This window comes from Plasmodium gallinaceum (assembly GCF_900005855.1).
Source record: "Plasmodium gallinaceum strain 8A genome assembly, contig: PGAL8A_v1_42, whole genome shotgun sequence".
Classification (NCBI taxonomy): domain Eukaryota; phylum Apicomplexa; class Aconoidasida; order Haemosporida; family Plasmodiidae; genus Plasmodium; species Plasmodium gallinaceum.
In genome coordinates, this window is record NW_021628349.1 from 87079 (window position 1) to 99345 (window position 12267).

At 17.2% G+C, this 12267-nt stretch overlaps 4 protein-coding genes across 4 annotated transcripts; all 4 read right to left on the reverse strand.

The window, feature by feature from the left end:
* Nucleotides 1-342: 342 nt before the first annotated feature.
* PGAL8A_00054800 (conserved Plasmodium protein, unknown function) lies at nucleotides 343-1073 on the reverse strand (the record flags this gene model as incomplete). The annotated part of the gene is made up of 2 exons (XM_028674571.1): nucleotides 343-423; nucleotides 672-1073. 2 exons carry the CDS (start codon nucleotides 1071-1073, stop codon nucleotides 343-345), a joined length of 483 nt encoding a protein of 160 aa, XP_028530910.1.
* An 874-nt stretch (nucleotides 1074-1947) lies between these two features.
* Nucleotides 1948-4861, reverse strand: PGAL8A_00054900 (conserved Plasmodium protein, unknown function; the record flags this gene model as incomplete). The annotated part of the gene is made up of 9 exons (XM_028674572.1): nucleotides 1948-2048; nucleotides 2192-2443; nucleotides 2601-2772; nucleotides 2895-2961; nucleotides 3072-4116; nucleotides 4222-4267; nucleotides 4368-4401; nucleotides 4625-4680; nucleotides 4859-4861. The coding sequence occupies 9 exons, from the start codon at nucleotides 4859-4861 to the stop codon at nucleotides 1948-1950; spliced, it is 1776 nt and encodes a 591-aa protein (XP_028530911.1).
* A 2110-nt stretch (nucleotides 4862-6971) lies between these two features.
* Nucleotides 6972-7913, reverse strand: P36 (6-cysteine protein, putative; the record flags this gene model as incomplete). Its single annotated transcript, XM_028674573.1, has 1 exon — nucleotides 6972-7913. One exon carries the CDS (start codon nucleotides 7911-7913, stop codon nucleotides 6972-6974), a length of 942 nt encoding a protein of 313 aa, XP_028530912.1.
* Nucleotides 7914-9850: 1937 nt separating this feature from the next.
* Nucleotides 9851-11338, reverse strand: P52 (6-cysteine protein, putative; the record flags this gene model as incomplete). The annotated part of the gene is made up of 1 exon (XM_028674574.1): nucleotides 9851-11338. The coding sequence occupies one exon, from the start codon at nucleotides 11336-11338 to the stop codon at nucleotides 9851-9853; it is 1488 nt and encodes a 495-aa protein (XP_028530913.1).
* Nucleotides 11339-12267: the final 929 nt, after the last annotated feature.

Sequence of the window (12267 nt, forward strand, 5' to 3'; positions counted from 1 at the left end):
AAAGTATATAAGATGATGAAAAATCTATTTTTATAATATTTAATTTTTTTTTTTTTTTTTTTTTTTTTCATTATAGATTAAAAGATATAAACATATTACAAAGAAAAATTAAAAATAAATATCTACAAATATTAATAAAATGAACATCAATTTCATAAAAAGTTATTTTTTCATAATAGAAAAAATTGGAAAACATATGAATTAAATGAAATTTATAAAAATAACTTCTAATTTTATTTTTTTTTCTAACAAAATAAAATTAAAAATATACATAGAACAAAAAAAAAAAAAAAAATAATTCTCACAAAGTTTTATTCTTTTAATTTTTATAAAAACTAACATTTACTTCTTAAAAAAATTATTAATAAATTCATTTTGTTTATGTACCATAAACTTTTTTTCTTTATCAGCAACTTTCATAACCTATAATAAAAAAAAATTAAATTTTACATATATATAGATAAAAGCTATAAATTATTATGTAACTATATATTATTTATAAATATTGTAAAATGGAAATCAAATTCCTCCTATATTTTCCTTCTTTCAATTTATAATTTACAAATATATACTTTTTATTAAAATACAAAAAAAACTATTATGTAAATTAAAATTATCATTAGAAGAAAAAAAAAGAAAAAAGAAATAAAATTCTAGAAGAAAAGAATTACCTCTACCATATATTTAAATTGGTCATAATCTAATAATGGTAAAAATAGTATAGGGGAAATAATTCCTTTTTTATTTAAATGTATTCCTTTTGATCCCAAACCATATAAAACATTTAAATGAAAAGAAAGAGTTTTATCAATTTTTCTTTTATATATTTCATCAATTATTTCTAGTTTAGTCCAGTTACAACTTAATATTTCTGAATGAAGTAAAAAATCTATTATTTTATTTATATTTGCTCTTGGTGGAACACCTTTTGATATTTTTTCAAATGACTTCTTTAAATCTTCATCATATAAATGAAATTTTTTTTTCAGTGTATGTGTATCACGTTTTATTATATTTATTTTCTTAAATAAAATAAAGTGAAATAAGTTTTTATTATTTAAATGTATAATCATTTTACTTGATTAAAATATATAAAAAGATAAAAAACTAAAATTATTTTTTTCATCTATAAATATTTAAAAAATATATATTTTCATAAGTTTAAAATAGGGAATAATATATATACAAATACTATTTTTTTTTTTTTTTTTTTTTTTTTTAAACATTATTTTTTTTTAATTCTTTACTTTTATTATAATTTTATAAAGAATAAAATTAATCCATCAAAAAAATATTCAAAAAGGTTAAGTTATTTACATAATTTTTTTTTTTTTTTTTTTTTTTTTTTTTTATATTTATGTATTTTTATTTTAATTTTTTTTTATGATATTATTTGAAGATTTTATTTTTCTTAATTTAATACAATTATTTATTTTTTTTTTTTTAATCATTTGTGTAATACGTTAAAAAAAATTTTGCTAAACAAAATATCTACAAAATATCAAATTTTTTAAAGTTATATTTTTTATAAATAATAATTTTATATGTGTATTGTATAATACTTACAACTGTAAGTTTATTCTTTAAAGAGAAATTTTACACATTTAAAATATTTCAAAACATTTTAAAATTAAATTATAAAAAATAAAAAATACATAAATAAAAAAATAATGTTATAAAATAAAAAATACATAAATAAAAAAATAATGTTATAAAAAAAAAAAAATACATAAATAAAAAAATAATGTTATAAAAAAAAAAATACATAAAGATTTTAAATGCACAACTTTCAAATGTATAATATAATAATTAAAACAATAAATATATCATTTTGTGTATATTTTTATTTTTTAATTCACTAGTTTCACCAAAAAAAAAAAAAAAAAAAAAAATATTTAATTTTACAATAAAGATAAAAAAAAAAAAAAAAACATTTATACTTCATCATTAACTTTTTTTTGTAATTTCATCTATTTTCTTAACAAATTCATCTCTTGAGGAACTGTTTAGGAATGTTACGATGTATTGACTCAATTTTTTTTCATCACCTAATAAAATAGAATGAAATATATATATTTTATTGAAATCTTAAAAAAAAAAAAAAAGGAAATTAAAATATAAATATATATATTATAAAAATAATCTTAAGTTAAACCATTAAATTAAAATTCTTTTTTTTTTTTTATTTTACATATATCTCTTCCACAAAATAATGCAGACATATTTTTTGTTGGTATAATTTTGAAGCCTTTAAATATATCTGTATTTAAAAATAATCTTCCACTTCCTTTTTGAAAACATAAAATTCTGCATTTGCCATTTTCTTTATTTTTCATTATTTGTATTTTTACTGGTAAATAACCTGACCAGTCATATTTTTCATTTTTCTTTATAAATTTGCTTATTTTTATACTATTTTCCGAATATAATGTTTCTTCACTTTCTACAAATATATAACAGAAATGAAAAAAAAAAAAAAAGATGAGTAATATATTTTGAGAAAAAAGATAAATATATATATATATATATATATATATATATATATATATATATATATATATATATATATATATATATACAGATTTATAAAAAATACTAACCAAAGGCATTTTCTGAAGCACTCATTTTAACTTCCTTTTTTTCATCAGTGAGATTTTTCTTTTTATTTAAACTTTTTCTTAATTTTTCTATATCTATATTTATGTTTCCAAAAATATTTAATTTCTCTATACCTTCGTTATTAAATAATTTATTAGGTGAATTTGATTCATTCTAAAAAAAGAAGACAAAAATATATTTATGAATATTTTTAATTTTTTTTTATTTCAATAAATATAACTTTACAATTTCTTTAAATATATATTAATTTTTTTTTATTCTTTTTTTCTAAATACTAATGAAGAAAATAAGCGGTCATTCTTTTTTATATGACTGTTTTCACTAGCAACACTTTCACTATCACTGCAAAAAAAAAAAAAAAAAAAAAAAAAAAAATATTAATTTAGGTATTTTTTTTTTCTTTTTTAAACTAAATTCGTTTAATTATGTTATTTTTATTAATTTAAAATTACCTTTTCTGATTTCTATTGCTATTAATCTTTTCTTTTGATTTTTCATTTTTTTCTTCTCTTTCTATTTCTCGTGAATTTCTACTAGCTTCTTCATCATCATCTTTTTCTTCTTCTTTTTCCACTTCTTCATCAATTATTCTTTCTTCTTGCATTTTTTCATCTTTTTCTTCATCATCTAAATCATTATCATCATAATTATCATTACTCTCTTCTGATGCATAACTTTTTAAGGGGGGGTTTCTTTTTTTTCTTTCTTTTTCTTTTTCTCTTTCTCTTTCTCTTTCTTCTTCTTCTCTTTCTGCTTCTTCATCAATTTCTCTTCCTTCCTCTTCCTCTTCTTCTTCTTTTTCTCTTTCTATTTCCTCTTCAGCTTTTTCATCTTTTTCTTCATCATCTAAATCATCATCATCATAATTGTCATCGCTCTCTTTTGAAGTATCACTTTTTGATGGGGGGTTTCTTTTTTTTCTTTCTTTTTCTTTTTCTTTTTCTCTTTCTTCTTCTTCTCTTTCTGCTTCTTCATCAATTTCTCTTCCTTCTTCTTCCTCTTCTTCTTCTTTCTCTCTTTCTATTTCCTCTTCAGCTTTTTCATCTTTTTCTTCATCATCTAAATCACTATTGTCGTTATCATCTTCACTGTACCTCTGTTTAGAGTAGGCATTATTAGCATTTTCATTTTCTTTTAATTTTAAAATGGAATCCTTTTGTTGATTCATATTATTATTACTATTTAAAATTCCTTTTTTTTTCTGAGTTACTTTTCCTACTTTATTTTTCTCTTTTTCAATATTTTTTTTTTTAATTGCTTTTTTAGTTTCTTCTGCATAATTTTTGTTTCCTTTATCATTTTTCTTGTTTTTTATACTGTCTTTTTTTTTATATACTTTTATTACTTTATCTTTGTCATCTGTTTGTTTTTTTGATAAAATATTTTTATTTTTGTCTTCATCTTTTGAAATACCATCAATAAATTCTCTTCCTTTCTTCAGAGTTTCATCTTCATTTTTTGAAGTATAACTTTCTGATAACTCAAGCTTTTTTTTATCTATATATTTTTAATTTAAAAAAAAATAAATATATAATAAAATATTAATTTTTTATTTTATTTTTTTTTTTTTTTAAAATATGTGTAATTATTTTTTCTTTTTACTGTCTTTTGTTTTAAGTTCTGTATTATCAAAATCAGTTTTTGCTATCTAAAAAAATTTTTTTTTTAAGAGTAAAATCAATATAATAATTATTGAATTAATATAAAGAGATTTTATTTTTTTTTTTTCTTTCTTTTTTAATTTTAACTTTAACGGGTGTATTATTTTTTTCTATGTTACGCCTAAAGTAGAAATTTATTTTTTTTTTATTTAAAAAAATATAACACATATATATAGTAATTTTTATATATACATTTATGTATAATATATTTACATGAAATTAATGAAAATATAAATTTATTATTAAATTTACATAAAAAAATTAGTGTAGAATTTCATATAAAATAATTAAAAAGCAAAAGTTTATTTCTTTAATATTTTTTAAATTTATAATTGTTTGCATACTTTTTAGGATTTTTTGTTTTAGAGTTATTTTCCTTCGCTCTAGATAAGTTTAATTTCTATAAAAATGAAAAAGAATTTTTTTTATAAAAAAAAACAAAAAAAAAAAAATTAATGATTTAGTAACTGTAGAAAAAAAGAATATCACATCTAATAGATATTATTATAAAAATTAAACTAATTTCTGTTATTTTTTCCATTTTTATATATATATATTTATTTTATATTCTTACTTACCATTGTGTTTTTAAATCAAGTAGAAATCACCTTTGAATAAAGTACATATATACATTAAATTTTTTTAATGAAAGATAGTTATTTAAAAAATTTTATTTATAAAAATATAAATATAAAAAAAAATGAAAAAAATGAAAAAATAAATTATACGTTTTAAAATTTGTTTTTCTTTTAATGTAATTATTATTTATGCATTTATTATTTTTTTTTTTTTTTTTTTTTTTAAAATTAACATATCTAATTTTTTTTCACATAGAAAATAAATAAAAAAGTCATATTTCATAATTTATTTTTTTTTCTTATTTTTTTTTAAATTTTTTATCATTTTTAAATAAAGAATTTTGTACTATTTTATGTTTTAAATATATATATATATTAATTTTTTATATTTTAATTGTATCTTTTTTTTTTTTTTTTTAAATAATTAACCTTTAAATTCATTAATGAAATTTTAAGGCTACAACACATTATAATAAAATGTTTGAATTATCTAAGAAATGAGAAAACATATTTTTTTTAAAAATTAAATATTTATTATTTGTAACACATTTAAATTAGAACAAGAAAAAATAAAAAAAAGGTTGAAATGTAATTGAAAATTAAAAATAAAGAACAAAACTAAAATGAGTTAAATCTTAAGAATATTTATCTCTTTGAAAGAATAATGATTAATCATAAATTATCATAATTTTTTTTTTTTTTTTTTTACACTATCGCATGTTTTATGTTCGGATTGTATTTTTAAAATAAGAAAAACATAATAATTAAAAATATAAAATTATCCATAAAAATACTTAGTATTTTTATTAGAAATTATAATTATTATTTTTGTTATAATATAATAAAATATAGTGAAAATAATGATACTTATCAAAAAAAAAAAAAAAAAAATGTCAGTAAAAATAATTTGATATAAATTTATAAGAAATAATATGTATATATATATTATATAAAAATATTCTATATATTCATTACATCATAAAATAAAAAACTCTTTAATAAAATTAAATATATATATATATACACTGAGTCTAAATCAATGTATAAATGATATTTATTTTAAAAATTAACTTATAATACATTATAGCGAATAATAAAATAAAATAAAAATAGTATAGAAAAAAATTATTAGACTTAGTGATATATTAATTTATTATCTAAACATACTATAGTATTATTTATTTTTGCTTATTTTTTAATTATAATAAAAAATTTTTTTTAAAAAAAAAAAAGTAGAAAGAAAAATATATTTTTTAATTTAATTATATTTATATTAAATACATTTTATGTTTATTATTTTTTAAATATTATTTTCAAAAATTTCAAACTTAACACTGTAAGTAATTACAATACATATAATATCAAGATTATCCTCAATAATTATTTTATATTTTTGATAATGTGTATATTTTTATTTTATAGATAATCTAATTTATAATTTTATAAAATAATTAAATGTAGAAGCATATAAGACATTTTATTATTCTTTGTATTGTTTTTCATTGAAAATATATCATAAAGTTTTTTTTTTTTTTTTTTTTCTTTTTTTAATTTTTTTTACTTTACTCAAGAAATAATATATTTAATCTTTATACATTAATTTAATTCTTTCTTTATTTTTTATTTGAATGAATTTGATCTCTGTAATTGCAGTAATATAAAATATATACCTAATGAAATTATAAAACCGTAATTATCTAAGAAAAATAAATAATTTTAAAAAAAAAACTTTTCTCTATTATTAACTTATTTTATTTTCATTACATTTTCTAAAAATAAAAGAATAAAGTACATATTCTTTAAAATATTTTTAAAATCTTACTACATAAAATTATAAAAATTTTAGCTTAAATTTAAAAAAAAAAAAAAAAAAAAGTTCTAATATAAATGTTTCAATTAAAATATTAAAAGATGTAAAATTAATTGATCTAATTATTCTTTTGTAATTAAAATTAGCATATTTTTTTTTTTTTTAGAATAATAGAATTTCAAAAAGAGCTTAGAAAAAATATTTATAATGCTTTGAATATAATTCAAATTTTTATATATAAGAAAATATTACTTTTATTCTTTTTTTTTTTTTTTTTTTTTTTTTTTTTTTTTTTGAAATATTTTATTGAGATTTTTTAATATTATATATAGCAACTCCAACACCATAAGAATATTTACAATAACAAAAAAATGTAATTTCATGAGGTACTTTTTCAGGAATCCATAAATAAGAAGTAGTAGAGAATTTTTGAAAATTTTTATCTTTCTCAGAAGATGAAAATTCAGGAAAATATTTTGCATCAGGTAATAAGTTATTTATATTCATTGTTACAAAATTCAATGTTGATAATGAAAATGATACTGTACCAAAACAAGTAGGTGGTAAAATCTGTATCCCTTTAAAATTATTACTATTATAATTATTACAATTAATCCCAACTACATCTCCACCAGCAGCTTCTATTTCACATGTAAAATTCTCCTTTTGTGACATAGTTTTTGTTAAAAATTTGTATTTTCCTTTATTATTACCATAATCACATCCTTTAATGTATTCTTCATTATTATTAAAACTATTTTTAGTTCTAAGATTTATTTTAATATACGGTGTTATATTTTCATCCCCATTTGAATGATCACATGTGCAAACAATTGTTACATCTTCCTTTACATAAAAAGGAGCATATATACTTAAATGATTTCTACCATATTTAATCACATTTTCTAATATTATTCCTGGTAATGTTTCATATATTTTTTCTTCTCTATTATTAATGATAAGTGTATCTTTTACTCCTAAATACTTAAAACAGTAACTTGGATTATATCCTACCTTTTTTACACTATCTATTGGGCATAACAATTTTGTTATTTTATTATAATCGTAATTAACTGTACAATTTTCAGTTGGATAGTCTTTTAAATTACAGATATAATAGTTACCTACCTCCAACACTTTTACATCTAGCATATAAATAGGGTTATATAAAAAAAAACATAAATATACAACTATTGAAAAGTAAAATGACTTTTTCATCTTATAAAAAAAAAAAAAAAAAAACATAAAAAAAAAAAAGATAAACGTTAAATAAAAAGATAAAAATACTAATCTATAAGTGAGGAAAAGAGATGTTAATTTTTTGTCTCACTTATTCTAAATAATAATATCTAATAGAAACAAATATATTGCCATATAAATATTTATATTAATTTTTGTTATTTAAAATATACTTTATAAAATACAAATAGTGAAATATAAATAATAAATAAAAAATTTATTTATCGAAATATACATATATCTACATATTATTAACAAAAGTAAAAATATAGAAGTTTGTCATATCTTAAAATAATATTTTATAAAGTGAAATTTAATTATTTATTAATATATATTTATCTTGTCTTTTTTTTTTTTTTTTTTTCTGTCCTTAAATGTGAAAATATTTAAGCATGAAACAACATTTCAAAATTACAGAATGATTCAAAATTCTTACAAAAAATCAAAGTAACATATTTTATACTTAACTGAAACAATATTTTACTTAATTCAGTTAAAATAATTTTTATAAGTGTAATTTTTTTTTTTTTTTTTTTCATTCATTTAAAAATAACACAAATATAAAAAATATAAAAGTAAAAAATGAAAATTAAAAAAAAAAAAAAATTTTAAACATGCAACTATAGGTAGAATTAATCTTAAATGAGTATTTAACTCAAAATATTATTTTTTTAACAATTTATTTTTAACATATTTTTATATACTTACAATAGATCAGAAAAATTAAAAACTCATTAATTTTTATGCATGAAAAATGATATAATATATAAAGGTGTTTTAACAAAGACAATGATTGGGCATAAATTGTCAATGATAGTAGCACCAGTAAATTGTACATAAAATTTTTTAAAATATTTGTCTACATATTTAAAATATCATAAAAAATAAGAAAAAAGAGTAAATATATTATTATTGATTAATTTTTCTTTTTTTTTTTTTTTTTCTTAATATATGAAAAATTAACTTTTAATTTTTTTCTTGTTATGGATTAACTTTATTTTAATTCTTCTTCTTCTTCTTTAATTAAGAATATATATTCAACTATCTTTTCCTTTTTAAATTTTTACAAATAGTATAATTCTATAATAGATATTCTTAGGAATCTTATAAAAAGATACTTTTAAAAATGAAAGGAATTTATATATTAAAAAGAAAAGTACTATTTTAACTTATGCAATTGTTGTGTAAGTATTATCCTTAAATAAAATTTTAACCTTTATATTAAAAAAAAAAAAAAAAAAAAATAGGACACACCTAAAATTTTCCTTTTATTTTATTTTATTATTTTCAAAAAAAATTACATTTAATGAAACACAATAAAAAAAAGTAATACAGGAATTATTATTAACCGTAGAATATAAAAATTCAAACATGTTTTTTTTCATCAAATATCTATCCTATTATATTTTTTAATATAATAAAATAAGTTTTCATTTCATTTTACTATTTTAAGTTTATCAAAATATTCAATTTATTGTTAAGCAATTTAAATTAAAAAAAAAAAAGCATATTTTGTAAAATATAATAAAATTAGTGTTACAAAAGTTTACGACTTAAATATAAAAAACAAATCATCTATCTTATTAAAAATTTTAAAATACAAAAAAAATTTTCATTTTTCTTTTTTTTTTTTTTTTTATATCTTAGTTCATCTATATAGAAATTATTATATATATATATATATGTATGTTATCAACAATAGATTTATAAATATATTAAAAATAAAAAACTATTATAACATTTTTGAATTATTAATTATATACAATAATAGAAAGCATAAAACTGTAAAAATATCCTAAAAGAAATGTTTAAATAATACTAAATATTTATATAGTAGTAAATATAAATCATTGTGTTATGACGAAGAATAAAAAAAAAAAAAAGAAAATATATTTGTTAATATTTTTTTAGATATATGTAAAAAAAAAAAAAAGTTGTAATTTTTAATATATTTGAATAAATAGGAACATATATAGTAAATAATTAAGTCCTAAATAATAAGAGGAAGATAATCCGAATAAGTTCTGCCAAAATGTTCTTCTACTTTTTCTTTTATCCATATTTAATCTATCTCTTATATCATACTCTTCATCTCCATTCTTATAAAATATCCTTTCAGTATCTTCAGTATTTTCATTATCAGAATTATTACTATTATCATAACCATAAATATATTTTTGGGTATCCAAATTTTGTTCATTATGGTAATTTGAGTAATTTTGATCATTTTGTATATCATTATCAATATGCTCAATTTGCTCAATGGGATCAACTTTTTTAACTATTCGTTCAACCCGTTCATTTTGTTTAACTGGTTCAACTGGTTTAACTGGTTTAACTGGCTCAACTGGTTTAACTGGCTCAACTGGTTCAACTGGCTCAACTGGCTCAACTTGCTCAATTCGTTCAACTGGATTAACTGGTTCAATTGGTTCAATTGATTCATCTTGATTATGTTGTTCACTACTTCCTTTAACACTATATTTTCCTTCATTGTTATCATCATCGAGAAAATTGTTTCTCGTTTTTGTGTAAATAACCATATAACCTGCATATTGATTTCTTTTACAAGCACAACCAATCCTTAGATTTTCTTGTAAATTGTCTGGTAAAATTAGATAGGAAAAAAAAGAATGCATTTTTGTTAACTCTACGTCAGATGATGGATCTGGTATAACTCTAGAATTTGGTATTAGATTTTTTGAATTTAATACTAGATCATATCCATAAAAAATATTATGAAAACATTTATTTGGTATCAACTCTAATTTATCATTATAACTATTATCGTTGTATTTTTTGAAACAATTTATTCCAATTATGTCACCAGGAAAAGCATGTACAACACAGGAGGAATTTTCATTTAATGTTCTGTTACTTGTAAGATCTCTTCTTGATTTCACGTTATCTCCAAAGTCACATCCTTTAATTTTTTTGCTTGTCTTTCTAAAATTTATTCTCATTATATTCTTTATATTAGTTTTTTTATCTCCATAACATAAACAACTAAATTCAATATCTTTATTTGAATAAGGAGTACCGTAAAAAGCAAAAGATGCTGTTAGAGAGGAATTATTTGTTCCATATAAATTTTGAAAAATATCATAAGTATTAGTTTCAGGTGAGTTTTCATTTGGATTATTTTGATTTACATATGTTTTAGAGGCACATTCAGCAGGTTTTGCTCTTGCTATTAAACTATTAGAATCATCTACTTTGCAAATAAATAAAAGTAATTTACCAAATTCGTTTTCTAATATACATTCTTCAACTTCATCTGATCTCGTATTTACAATACATAAGTTAACATTTCCTATTTTTTGTACAGGTTTTATTCTATTACTATGAACTACATAGTTGTAAATAACACACAAAAAATAATATAACAGAACTTTTTTATGTTTCATATTTTGTTCAAGATTATCAAGCATAACATTAATAAGAAAAAAATAAAATAAAATAAAATAAATGAAATATTCAAGTAAAAATAAAAATAATGCATAAAAATAAGAAAAAGAAAATGAAGGAAAATATAAAAATGACAAAAATACAAAAATATATAATTTTACTCTTTTAAATATACTCAAGTAAAATTACTAGAAAAACAAAACAAAGAAAAATTGTGTCTTAAAATAAAATGATATTAATACAATTTTAAAAATACATTCCAATAGAGATGTTAGAATTTTTAACATAAAAAAAAAATTGAAAAAGTAATAATAAAAATAGATATAAAAGATCAAACTTAATCTGAAAAATTAAAAAAAAAAAAACTAAAAAATAAATAGTACTCTTTTTTATATTCAAAGAAAATTGTTGAAAAGAAAAAATACTAAAAAATAAATATTCCAATAAAATGAAGTTATTTCATTTTTAAATAAATTTTGCTGTCTTTTACAGACATCCAAATTAAAATTTTAAATAATATATTGAAAAAAAATAAAAAAAATTACATTTAGAATTAACATGTCTTATTTGTTTCGCTTTATGTATAAATGAAAATTGTTCATTTAAACAACAGAAATTATATACATATATATAATTTTATAAATTAATTGTATATATTGTCAAATTAAGGTTATATGAATAAATTTTCTCTTATACTTAAATTAGTACATATAAAAAATGAAAAACTAATGTAACAAAAAGAAAAATGTGTGTAAATTTTTTTATTTTTTTTATTTCTCTTTTATGTAATTATATAAACTTACATTTTTACTCAAGGAAGTAGAATAGCCTTTTTCTCCTTTTCATTTTATAAAATTTAGATTGCATGCAAAAAATAATACTCAAAAAAAAAAAATCCTTTTTAATGTGTTATGAATAAATTAAATTTAAGGATCATTTTTTTTTTTTTATA